General features: G+C 40.8%; 1 protein-coding gene across 8 annotated transcripts in view; it reads right to left on the bottom strand.

Annotated features, from left to right (window-relative positions):
* The window catches only part of LOC139444358 (protein numb-like), a 100,908-nt gene that overhangs the window by 29,843 nt on the left and 57,015 nt on the right, over positions 1–14,050 (bottom strand). For all 8 annotated transcript variants that reach the window (XM_071225308.1, XM_071225307.1, XM_071225309.1 and 5 more), the window contains exon 3: positions 13,010–13,084. In XM_071225308.1, the coding sequence (XP_071081409.1) occupies positions 13,010–13,084 (75 nt within the window). The remainder of the gene's footprint in view (positions 1–13,009; positions 13,085–14,050) is intronic.

Genomic DNA, 14,050 nt, shown 5'->3' with positions numbered 1-14,050 from the left:
CGGCAATATTCCAGCTATATCATGGCTGCCTGTAAATAACTGAGTCTGGACCAGATGAACCAATGGTTGATATTGTGAGCAATTTCCTATGCAATCAGGGTACAATTCACCATCCCACACGAGTTAGTCATACTTTAAAGCAAGCAAGGCTGCTGAGGGCCTATTCTAACCCATGTCCACACAGGATAACTAAAACACACTCATATTCCCTGTTCTTTCTGAAAGTCACTAAGAGTCAGCGGTCCTAGGTCATATCTGAGTGAAGCCCATTTTCCAGTGTCCACCGCCGTGATATTGCTGGAATATTGCTAAAAGTGGAGTAAAACCATACTCACTCACTCACTTACTCAGATCTGAGTCAGTGGCCCAAGGTCATATCTAAACCAGTGGTCTAAGGTCAAATCTGTGTCAGTGGCCAAAGGTCATATCTAAACCAGTGGTCCAAGGTCATATCTAATTCAGTGGTCCAAGCCATATTTGAATCAGCAATCCTGGGCTATACCTAGCCTCGACCAAAACTGACATACAATCACAGTACAGATAGCTGCTTAACTTTCTAACCTTAAAAAAGTTAATTAGGATCCACAATGCATGTACTTTCAATCCAGTGATTGTGTAAAAGTTGTATTATCATACTAGCAATATGCAAGGTCTTTCAACCAGACAATGCTGGATCAGACTGCTGTCAAGAATCAGCTTATTTCACCATTTAATGCAGCAAGGCTGAATATCGTGTGGCCACAAAGCCACCAATTTCCATGTTGTCACTAAAGAGTGTTGGGAGATCTATCATCCATATGCAGAAAGGGGTTTACTTAAAGGTTGCTCACATAATGCATCGATCCTGTGTTGTCTGCAGACAAGTAGAATCACGCCAGAAAAACACGAGTGTGACTCACTGTGTGAGTGAATGTTGCCATACGCCATCTCAGCAATATTCCAGCGACATCACTGCTGCCTAAATAGTCAGACCAGGTGTTAACAGGACATGAGATATGATCCACATCACCAGGGTAAGATTGTAACATATCATTTGAAGAGTCTAATGGTAACAGTAACAGCAGATGTCCACATCAGAAGAAACCCACGGTAGCTGAACAAGGATAATATTGAGACTAATCTGGGACTCAAATCCACAACTGACTGACAGACTGACAGCCAAGGAATGTAGAGAATTGCAAATGTGAGCATTCATTCCAGTTACCAGCTATAATGATGAACTGTTTGTTTGTTGTTTAATGCCAAACAGCAGTCTTCCAGATATGTACCTTAAATATGTAAATAAACAATTTGGACCAAAAAATACAGTGATTGATGTTATCAGGTTATCACTGCGCCTAACCACCCAATCCATTTCGTTGCCTCATACATCAAGCATAGGTCTGTAATACAGGGAGCTATGCTAACCCGGAATCCCAACAGAGGAGTTGCGACATGCACTGAGTCACCCAGGGAACAGGTGGGTTAAATGGCACCTCATCTTCATTCATCAGTATCTGACCCAATCATAGTCACCCATGACAAGAAGAGGTCCTATCTATCCCAAATTGAATTTCATAAAGACAAAATTAACCCTAAGCACAAAACCACACAGAAATGATAAAAAAAACCCTGAAATTATCACTTCCCGAACAGCTCTGGTCGGTGCTGATGCGAAAGAAACTCCGGAATCCTAGTTTTTGCCCTTTCTTTGTAACATGTTATCATTCTTTAGACTGATGGCTTCTTCTCAGTTAAACAGATGAGGAAAGAGCATGTTCCCACACATTCCCGTTGTCATCAGATCCAGCATAGTGAAGGTACCTCCAGTCCCCCAGTCTAGGTATTCCAGACTACCACATGATTAAAGAGAGCACCACAAGCTGCAAGTCGTTGCTTCATCAGGCAAAACAGGTTAGGTTAGTCCTGTAATGGCCTGTCTTGCCAATGTCGTATGACCAACTCCAACCAGGCTGGGGGAATGAGGTCCTACACTGTTGTATTTTGGTGAAATCAAAGAAGACTGCAGTCAGTAATGAGCTTTGTGGCCTGTTCCGCAAGATCTGAGCCATGCAACAATCAGAAGTCTATGGTAAAGTGTGATTACTTAGTGGAGTGGGAACCTGAGTCACACAGTCCAAGGAGGATGCACTGATCCATGCCGTCTGGGTGTAAAGTGATAAAAATGAATGTTGTTTAACATTTCAATCAGCAATATATCTACATCACTGTGACTCTTTCAAAAACCTAGTCTGAACCAGATGAGGATGTGGTTCATGTAAGCACCTACCCACACCTTCGAGTATGAAAACATAATTATTTGTTTTGTTTGTTTGTTGTTTAATGCCGCACTCAGCAATATTCTAGCTATACGATGGCAGTCTGTAACTAATCGAGTCTGGACCAGACAATCCAGTGACAACAAACAAACAAACAAACAACACTGTTCCATGGTGAGTAAAAGGACAAAACGTGGACGTTTTTTTTGTTTAGATATTCCAGCTACATGACGACGGTCGGTGAGTGAGTGGGTGAGAGTGAGTGAGTGAGCTAGCTGGGTATTTCATTGATTTTTGTCAACAACATCATATCAGAAGACCAAAATATGGGCTCAACACAATTTAAATTGTGGAGAATCCAATCCAGACCTTTTTCAATATGAGTGAATGTTTTAACCACTAGAGCAGCCATTTGAATTCTGTTTGTGGTGGAGCAGATGGATGGGGATGAGGGCTTCACTGTTCAAGGGGGATGCTCTCATGTTAGCACTTGTATGCATGGGTTATACGGTGTACTGTCCTCACCAAACCAATTGACCCTATTCCAGTCAATCATCATTCATAATCAACCAATCATCAATTAGGATCCCTGTCACATGTGACACAGTGTAAACATTGTGATGAATGCGGCTGTCAAACTTGACAGCAGTGGGAACATGCTTGAGTACTGTCTACAGATCAGGATGCGATCTACATATCCAATATCAACTACTTCATGTCAAAGCAAAGTCTGTCTCCCAGACCCTAGAGAATAAATTAAAGAAGGAGGCCAAGTCAAGAGTTGCCTAAACATTGTTCTGGGCAATATTAGGATTGTATTCTGCGTTTTAAAAATATACATTATTACATTACAACTTTATTTCTGGGACTTAATGTTAGTCTGGTCGGGGCACAGCTATATATCTTCATACTTTCACAGATGAGGGAGTGAGTGAATCAGTATGGAATTCCTGTTTCTGCCATATATCACATAAACACAGTGGGGGTTTCAGGTAAGAATTCCAGGTAAGAAAACCCATGCTTCTACCTGCGAGGAAACGTCATGGATCAGTGAGGCTCAGGGACATGGTTGCGAGTCAGTGCTCATAATGTTAATCACTGGTTTGTCTGGTCCATACTTGATTCATTACAGGCCAGGAGATGTGGGTCGACACCAGAGATGGCCTCATCACATGGAAACAAACCCTGGCCTTCACTGTGAGAAGCGAACACTTTACCCACTAGGCTACCCCACCCTCCCACCCACCTTCCAGATTCAGGCATTAAAACTAGTCTTACTTCAACTGAATTCTGGTTATCAGACAGAAGTACGATTATTTATTCCCCAACACTTTGACCTTCTTAAATCCCAGGTGGTCTTAAATCAAAATACTATCTGCACTCAACTTATTTAAACTCTCTAACCAAAGACCAATATTTACCAAGAATTCCCCAAAAGATGAAAGGCAAGTTCTTCTATTTCTCAGCAAGAACATAGCACCTGGATTAGATTTGATCGTTAATCCTAATAACAATTTCTTTCACATTCTTAATACTTGTTCAAGAGAACATGATCAAGTACACATCAGGAAATCCAGTTAAAATCTGTGTAATGCCCAACTACTTCTATTTCTATTCAAGTGAAACACCATTTCTTCTAAATCATTACTCCATTCTTTGTGTTCATAATTCCAAATCAAAGTTCAATTTTTCTTAGAAATTAGGAACTTGTGACCTGTAATGCCCTGACATTATAATCACAACACTTAAAGCTGAGTCGGCATAATTACCAGCATGAAGGATCGAACATGTCATTGATGCAGGATTACATGCACAAACATGTTTCAATCTTCAGGTGATTAATTGATTGCAGAAATACCTCAAAGACATGCTTCACTGTTACAAACCATGTGCATTAATGAACTGGCTTCAAAAACTGATATTATCACCTGATCCATTATCAAGTAACACTATGTGGAAAATTCCTTCCAAGATGTCAGTATCTTCAATCCCCTCCATAACCAGCTTCAGGACTTGAATTTGCTGAAATTATTCTTGTTGTGACTCTTAACTTTTCATATGTTTATTCATCGGTCTTCAGACACCCATGCTTGTTGTAAGAGGCAGCTAATGGGACCGGGTGGTCAGACTAGCTGATTTGGTTGATGCTTGTCTTCGTTTCCCAATTGCTTAGATCGATTGTACTGGTATTCTTGGCCCCTATCAACCACTGGTAAGCCTAGCCCCAATCAACCACTGGTAAGCCTGGCCCCTATCAACCACTGGTAAGCCTGGCCCCTATCAACCACTGGTAAGCCAGTCCCCTATCAACCACTGGTAAGCCTGGCCCCTATCAACCACCGGTATGCATGGCTCCTATCAACCATTGGTAAGCCTGGTCCCTATCAATCAAGCATGGCCCGTATCAATCAAGCATGGCCCCTATCAACCACCGGTATGCATGGCTCCTATCAACCAAGCCTGTCCCCTATCAACCAAGCCTGTCCCCTATCAACCACTGGTAAGCCTGGTCCCTATCAATCAAGCATGGACCCTATCAATCAAGCATGGACCCTATCAATCAAGCATGGCCCCTATCAACCACAGGTATGCATGGCCCCTATCAACCATCAGTATTCCTGGCCCCTACAAATTAATGTACATCTGGACAAAAGCTGACTGCAGCATGAAAAGGCATTCACTTACTCCCTCACTGATGATTTGTCTTCATCAAATTCTCAAAACTTCCTCAAAACAGAATTGAATATTAAACGTTGCAATTTCCAACATTTCTAATACAAGAAGCAGTTGAATGTCACGACAGACCTTGAGGACATGAGAGTATGTTTTGCCCCATCAGCAGGTGGTTCCAGAGCATCTTACGCTTCGATAAGGTCTGTGAATGTCACCAAGCACCCACGGCCACAGCCTCTCTTTCATACTCCTAATTTGAGTTTCTGACTGCTGGAGCTAGTTGGTCCTCGGCAATTCCGTCCAATTTTATGAAGAAATAAAGCAGCTGAAGTAACTATTGATTAATCCTCAACAGGGTGTGCGGTAGTGAAGTGACAACCTAGGATGCCAGATCTGTCCTCACTACAGAATCAATAGCCAAACATTACCCATAAGGCCTTTCTTTTCCCATTCCACTGAAAACCTAATGTTTCTGCAGACATTTGACATTAACGTAAGAGCATTGAGTTCATTTTACCTGTGTCCAAGAATTTGTGATCACTTTTAGTGTCAGCGTTTGCAATCCTGAGCTTTCAACTACAGATGTGTTCAAGCATCAAGCTTGATATTAAAAGCAATTCTTGTAAGTGTTTTTTCATGTTTTTAGAAGTGTTTTAGAAGGAGCATCATCCCCAGCTTGCGATTATGGAAATGAGACAGAGATCACAAACCCCAGTGAGTGAGTGAGTGAGTGAGTGAGTGAGTGAGTGAGTGAGTTGGGTTTAACACGGCTTTGAGCCAGTTATTCCATGCCAACTTAATGTGAAGAAAACCCAAAGTGATGCATTGCAGTGACATTTACCATTTTGATGAAACCAGTGAGCAAGGGTATGACACTTACCAACCAACAATGAAGATTGAGGAGACAGTGACACTGAACCGAAGACAAGTTTCTCTTGGTTTATCAGTGTATCATGGCAGCTTAAGTTGTTGTTGTTGTTATTGAACGCTGAACTCAACAACATTCTCACTCTAAGAATGCAGTCTGTAAATAATCGAATCTGGACCAGACAATCCAGTGATTGACATCTAGAGCACTGATCTACCCAATTGGTACACGATGACATGCATCAAGCAAGTCAGCAAAGCTGACCACCCAATTTTGTTAGTTGCCTCTTACAACAAGCATAGTTGCCTTTTATGGCAAGCACAGGATGCTAAAGACCTATTCTACCCTGGATCTTTACAGGTAGACAGCTAAAGAATGAACTCCACACAGCAAACCTCAGTGCCGGAAAATTCATTAAGTACTTCACAGTCAATACGAAAGCACACCAATCATCGACACAGGCACCCTAATTCAATTCATATTTAATGTAAATTTCTGCCTATTTTAGTCTCTCATACAGAACTCAAAAAATAAATATCCAAACAATCTAGTCTAGATTTCTTCAGTTTCTGCAAATAAAGAGATTCTCTCTTCTCCCCTTTATTACTTAATATAAAACAATTTAACAAAAATATTAATAAAAATATGTTCATTTGAGAAATGTCAGTCTACCCCAACTAGTACAAGAATAGAAGTGAAATATTACAATAAAACACTTAAATCACAAATATACAAAGTTTTTTAATTCTCCTCATGATTCACCAAGCACCTTTCCCCTCCATTCCTCCTATCTCGATCTCTCCATCATTCATCTCATTCTTCCTGTGCCGCTCCTTATCTTGCCCTCCGCCCACACCAACCTCTCTCCGCCTGGCCCAGGCTGTCTGTGCAACCTCTGTGTCAGACACCGCCGCAAACATCTTTATTCCAAGCCAAGCTAAATCGGCAAAAAGTATTCCTGGCCAGTTTTCTAATGACTTCCCCTATCTCCCACAAATATTTACTAATTACCATCTGTGGCTATCTGTGATTGAATGAAGTTCTACGAGCTTGGGACATAAGAACAAATTCCCTTTCAAGGCTTAGGTTTGTTGAAGTGCTTCCATTTTTTTTTCAGCAAAGGGACATTTTTTTTCATGTTTGCAGAGTTGGTGAGCCAGACATTGTTTCTGCAGCGTGATATCATATAATGAATATCGTGACGGATCCGCTAGGTTGCACCTACTCATCAGTTTTCATAAATTGCTTAATTATCAAAATCAGAAAATGGTGATTGATTATAACTGACACGATCATAGCATACATGTTCATCTTTTCCAATGATTATGATAAATCTCTCTTTCGTCTTTCATTATCAGTTATGATAAACATTTCTCAGTGGAAATGTTCACTCCATAAACAACCACGTGTCAAGGAGGAGGAGGAGAATGCTGTGAGCGTTACATCACAGTCAGCAATATTATATCTTTATCAACACATCCTTGATGTGTTTGATGCTGGTCCAGACGAGACAGTGTTAAATATTAAAACAATGACTGTTGCCAGGATGTATTGTCATTACCTGTAATCTCCTCACAGTAAGTTACACAGCAGCCATAGTAACCAATTCCTTTATCAGAGGGGTAATAATAACAATCATAATCATCACCATCATCATCATCAGTTTATATAGTACTAAGTTAACAGGTGCTTTACATTACTATTACACCAATCAGTGTGCACTGGATTTTCATTCTCAGCTTCCTGGGGAGTATACAGTATACAAACCATCGTCATCGTCGCCGTCAGTTTATACAGCACCGACTTCCAACAAGGTTGCTAACAGGTGCTTTACATTACTATTACACCAATCAGTGTGCACTCGATTTTCATTCTCAGCTTCCTAGGGAGTATACAACCCAAGCTTCTTGCATTTTTTTAGGCATCTGACTTAGTTCAAAATATGCCTCTATTCACCCAGCAGTGAATGGGTACCCAATAGGATGTGATGGTAATTTGAGCGTTAACCTTCATGCAGCTTGGGTTGTATACTCCCCAGGGCACTGATCCATTGACCGGGGAAATAATGGTTTCGCGCTTTGAGCATTCTCTTGGTGAAGGGAATCTCGCACATCATAAATGGCCTGTTATTATTTGGTTAAGGCAGCTCTCAACACTGTGTTTTCGATACACATACATAGCATGCAGTAATACAAATTATTCCCCTGTAGTCATATCATAAAATATAACATAATCATGAGATAAAAGGATCCGTACCCCCAAGTTGCCACTGCTATGTTGAGTCCCCTAGAATCCCCCTATCTAATAACTATCAAAGAAGTGCTATTGAATTTGTACAACAGTGGTGGGAATTGGTGGGAATGTTTGATAATATTCTCACTGGAATTTGATTACTATTCTATGTGTTGAGGAATAGGCCTGATTCACGCTGCCAAACGAGATTTGTGGATTTGGTGTAAAGGACGAAGCATGGATATGAATGTAATCCCACCAGCAGACAACCATTGCTGAGGCCATTAGCTCAAACACTGATTCAAACTCTTGAGGGTTGTCACTAAAGCTAGGAAAATCAACCATTCCATAACTGACATTCACAGTCAGAATGTCCATATCACACACAAACTGATACCTGCTACAGTTTCTAGGAGATACCAACATACCTGTACACCAATGTTGAGAAATTAGTTTGTTTGTTTCTTGTTTAACACCGCACTCAGCAATATTCCAGCAAATATGACAGTGGTCTGTAAATAATGAAGTCTGGAGCAGAGAATCCTGTGATTGATATCATGAGCATCGATCCACGCAAGTGGAATACAATGACATGCATCAGCCAAGTCAGCGAGTCTGACCACCCGATCCAGTTAGTCACCAATAACAACAAGTATGGGTTTCTTAAATGCTTTTCTAACCCGGATCTTCATGGGTGCTAATGTTGATGAATGTTGATGAAAACACGTTTATCAATAGTCCCTGTATTCTCTGTGTTGTTACATAAGTGTGCGAGAAACGGATGGTAGTGAATGCCAGTCAGCAATACTACAACCACATGACACAAGCCTGGGAACATTGCATTCTGGGACAGACAAACCAGTGGATGACAGCATGAGCATTGGTAAAAAAGGGTGGGGGTAGGGTAGTCTGTCTTACAGACCCTGATACATTTATATCAACTACAGCCCATGCAAGTCTATAATGTTTGGCAAGTCTAGATTACTGCAGTATCAGGGGTAGGGGTGTTGGGGATGTTGTGCATGGTCATCTTAATTTTGACAATTTAAGGGATCTTTAATAGAAAAGAGAAAATAGCTAATTTTAAGAAATAATATTGTTAATATTTGGGAAAGTGTGTCAATAATCTGTTGTAATGTTTACAAGGGTGCGAAAAGAGATCTTCCCCTCTACAGGGTCTGTTTCAACAGGATAAGATGGCTGCACAGCTACAAGAACGGTTACTCTCTATATGTCAAATGTCCAGTGCCATAAAGCTGTCATTAAAGGGAGCTTATACAGAAGGGTGCCACTAAAAATGTCAAAGGCAATGTGTTTCCCATGGGGAAAGCATCTACAATCAAGTCTTAGGGTTGAGACGAGACAGGGTCTGGTCACTTGTAACATTAATAAGATTTCAGCCTCATGGTGAGAGAGCAGTGGTTGACAAATCGCCTGTTCAGGTCCCAGACGGAGACCAATTTGTTTCTGATCTGTTCATTTATTTCTGTAGGTTTGATGGATTTAACCATGGAGCAATCTTGGAGAATAGAGAAATATAATACCACAAGATGTTTTTTCCTTTTTCCTAATCATAGAAAAGGCTTTGTGAAGCGAATTTCAGGTATGATTGATATAACTTTGAAATAAGATGGTTCAGAGGACATTGTTTCATTCATATTTATAATTAGTAATCATGGTCATAGTTACACAGAGCTGGAGATGGTCATCTTGTGAAGATCCTGGTTGGAATTGGTTTTCAGCAATCCATGCTTGTCGCAAGAGGTGACTAAAGGGATCGAGTGTTCAGGCTTGCTAACTTGATTGATGCATGTCATCATATCCCAAATAAATACATCAATGCTTTGGTGTAATCACTGTATTGTCTGGTCCAGACTCGATTATTTACAGGCTGCTGTCATATAGCCGGAATATTGCTTAGTGCAGAGTTAATTAACAAACATTCAAATCAATATTGAGATGATCAGGTCTGAAACAAGTGACAAGAACTTGTACCCAAATGCAGTTTTTGAAAATAAAAAAATGCCAACCTGCAATTATGACCCACAGACTTTAGAAGCTGCAGGCTCTGACTGAATCCGTCAGGCCCTCATTTAAAAAATGCGGCTTATTGTAATAAACATTTCAAAAAGTAAATTTACAGCAGGCCATAAGGACCTATACAAGAAACTGTGGGTCCGACATGAGATCTACTTGCCACAGGCCTACAGCAGGTGCTCATTTTGAACACTACCGAGTGACAGGAATCTTGGACACGGTTCATTTAGCTCATCCTCATAACATAGCACCTCTGGCCAAGGGCATCATCACAATGTGAATTTGTAGATTATCCATCAAGGAGCTGAGCAGACACAGTTGCATAGTGCTACCACCACACCAGTCGAAAGACGAGCTGATTTCAAAATAGTCATGTCCACATATGATGACATTAAACACTGTTTAATAAATGTGAAACAGGTCGATTTCTTCATAGGAGAGTAATAAATCATGTGACACTATGTGACATGATGCTCCTTGTTTATATCAGACCATGTGACATGATGTTCAACATCTATATTACACCATGTGACAAGATGTTTCATGTCTATATTACACTATGTGACATGATGCTCCTTGTTTATATCAGACCATGTGACATGATGTTCAATATCTATATTACACCATGTGACAAGATGTTCCATGTCTATATTACACCATGTGACATGTGTTCCATGTCTATATTACACCATGTAACACGATGATCCATGTATATATCAGACCATGTGACATGATGGTCCATGTATATATCAAGACCATATGACACAATGTTCCATGTTTATATGGTTTAAACAATATTTAATTTTCTTCAAAATGGATTGGTCAACAGGCTTAATGCCTATTTGAAAACCATGTGACACGATGCTCCCTGTAAACATGAAACCATGACTCGATGTTCCATGTCTATATTACACCACATGCCACAATGCTCCATGTGTATATATAATTATGAAGTCAGCAACCATTTAGTTACATGAAATCACCCTTGGCTGACCCCAGTTGCAATTCCTGACTAATGGATCATGGCCCCAGCAGCATGTCATCTGCTCTACATATCCCAACAAATACATACTAACATGTGCCATGCGTCAGCCTCCCACAACATCAGCAGCTGTCTTGAGGGGGGGCCTCTTACTGATACTGCTTTACATGTAAACACACCACAGAATGAACAACATCTGCTGCCAAATGGTCAATACTACTTCCATAACAGCCACATGTGAAGTGGATCCATCTTGGCATATTGGAACCAATACGTCATAGCACTTGTCTTGAACACATCTTCACAGAATAGGCCACACAATGACTGAGTATGTGTTCTACTACTCAAAAGAGGTAAGGACCACTCGATTCTTTATATTACTATAGTAAGTCTGTAATACCTTGACAGATTAAAGACAGTAATCGGAAAGAATAGGGTGGTCCATAACATTTTTGGAGTAGTATATTTTATGCCATTATGTAATATTTCAACATAAGTATGTCCCAGAATGGGTTGGTTTGGTTGGTTGGTTTGTTGTTTAAAGCTGCACTCAGCAATATTCCAGCTATATGACAGCAGTCTGTAAATAATTGAGTCTGGACCAGACAATCCGGTGATTGATATCATGAGCATCGATCCACGCAATTGGGATCGATGAAATGCATCAACCAAGTCAGCGAGCCTGACCACCCGATCCTGTTAGTCGCCTCTTACAACAAGCATAGTCGCCTTTTATAGTAAGCATGGGTTGCTGAAGAACTATTTTAACCTGGATCTTTATGGGTCCAAAACGCTTGTGAAACAAAGAACGTTTTAGATCCATGCATGCCAGGCTTTAAAACTGAGTCAAAGTAAGCTGAAATGGCTTTAAAATCAGAGTCCATGATTACTGCATTTATGTAGAGATGTGCATGCGTGTGTAGTGGCAATTTTATAGTGCTAGCTGACCACCTGATCCCGTTCATCGCCTTTTACAACAAGCGTAGTCACCTTTTACGGCAAGCAAGGGTTGCTGAAGACCTATTCTACCCCGGAATTCCCAGAATGGAATTATACATGGCACCATGTGGGGAACCAAACCTGGACCCTTGGCTTGATAAGCGAAAGTTTTACCAAGTGGCTACATCCAAGGTGCCATACTACAATTTTCACAGCGACAGATGCTCAAATATAATGAGACGACATCATCAGGGAATAATGATGGTATAATGAGATGCCATCATGGTGTAATGAGATGCCATCATGGTGTAACGAGATGCCATCATGGTGTAATGAGATGCCATCATGGTATTATGAGATGCCATCATGGTGTTATGAGATGCCATCATGGTGTAACGAGATGCCATCATGGTGTAATGAGATGCCATCAACCAGGTCAGACAGCCTGACCACCCGATCCATTAAGTCAATGCTTATGACCAGCATAGGTTGCTGGGGACCGAATCTAACCCAGAATCCCAAAGGGGGCAACATTATATAGGGTTAATGGGGTGAAGCATTACCTTCATCACATTCCAGGTAAAGCCCTTCATAGATCTACAACAATACCACTAACTTTATCCTATGGATCAGGTAAGGAAAATAATTTGTACAAGATAACATCACATCACCGCCTTCATGACTACAACACCCGAAGTCCTCATGTTTCATAAATTCCCCTCAGCATACTCACATCTATCCATTGTGGGGGAAATCACAACTTCAGGGCAATATGAGGCTAACATATTTACACTAGCAAAATCACACTTCAGGACATTGGCATAATCTCATAATAGCCCCCCAAAGTAACAATTACAAATTAAACAGTCCAAATGTTGTGAACCAGCACATTCAACAAGACACTGTCTCTATATACACCCATGATCATCATGACTTTGAACATCAAGTCATCTCAAGGTGTGTGATTGATCAATGTCAAACACTTTCGGAATCATGAAAAAAAAAAAAAAAAATACTTACAGCTTTTAGAGCTTTCACAGCCTCTTCACAAACTTGCATCCCCCGAGAATCGAAAACTTCGATGCAGCCGAGATACTGTCGAGGAAGGTATTAAGGGTTAATGGACAGTTCATTGAAAAAAGAAGTGAGAGGATTCAGATAGGATACAAAAAACATGATCCTTTGTAAATATATTTGGTCCTCTCTTCCCAATAGTCACATTCTAAAACACAACTGAAATTATCTGTTTGTGTTGGAAATGTAATCAAATGTTTGGGCTGCTGCTGGGCTGGTTGTTACTGACAGGGCTTGGGCAACTCAGTACGGTGGTTGTATGAGTAGTGAGTTGGGTTTAATGCCTCTTTAACAGTATTCCAGTTATATCACGACGTGTCAGCTTATTGTGGGAAGAGAGGCCGAAGTGATGCAGGTCTCAGACATTTACCAATTTGGTGAAACCCCCAAGCAATGCTATGGTGCTGACAAACCTAGAAACATAATCGGGGCCAAGCAGGATTCGAACCCACAATCAAATGTTTTCAGCGTGCCCAAGGGTGTGAATGAGGGAGGGAAAGGGGATACAGATTTGTTCTCTTAGGATCCCACAGGTTTAATTATTTATGAGCAACAGTTCCTGTCTAGTTCCAGGACACACAGGTGGTGTCCATGGCTTTGTGTCCAAGATCTTTGTGTACATACTGTTTTGTTTGGTGTTATACCCCACACTCATTAATATTCCAGCTAGATGATGGCAGCTTGAAAATAATCTAATCTGGACCAGACAATCCAGTGGTTGATATTATGAGCAACAAGCCACACCATCGGAATACGGTGACACATAAACAACCAAGACATGGAGTCTGCATCCTGATCCATTCAGTTGCCTCTTATGACAAGCATGGGTTGCTGATCGATTCTAACCTGGAATCCGGAGTTGTTGATAGACTTAGCAAATGACTGAATGGTGGACTGAGTGAGTGAGTGAGTGAGTATGGTTGTAAGCTGCTTTTAGCAATATTCCAGCAATATCACGGTGGGGACATCAGAAATGGGCTTCACACA

This window comes from Haliotis cracherodii, unplaced genomic scaffold (assembly GCF_022045235.1).
Source record: "Haliotis cracherodii isolate W230 unplaced genomic scaffold, xgHalCrac1.p SCAF_5, whole genome shotgun sequence".
NCBI classification, from domain to species: domain Eukaryota; kingdom Metazoa; phylum Mollusca; class Gastropoda; order Lepetellida; family Haliotidae; genus Haliotis; species Haliotis cracherodii.
The sequence above is the reverse complement of the archived record's forward strand: the minus strand, read 5'-3'. Positions and strand labels throughout refer to the sequence as shown.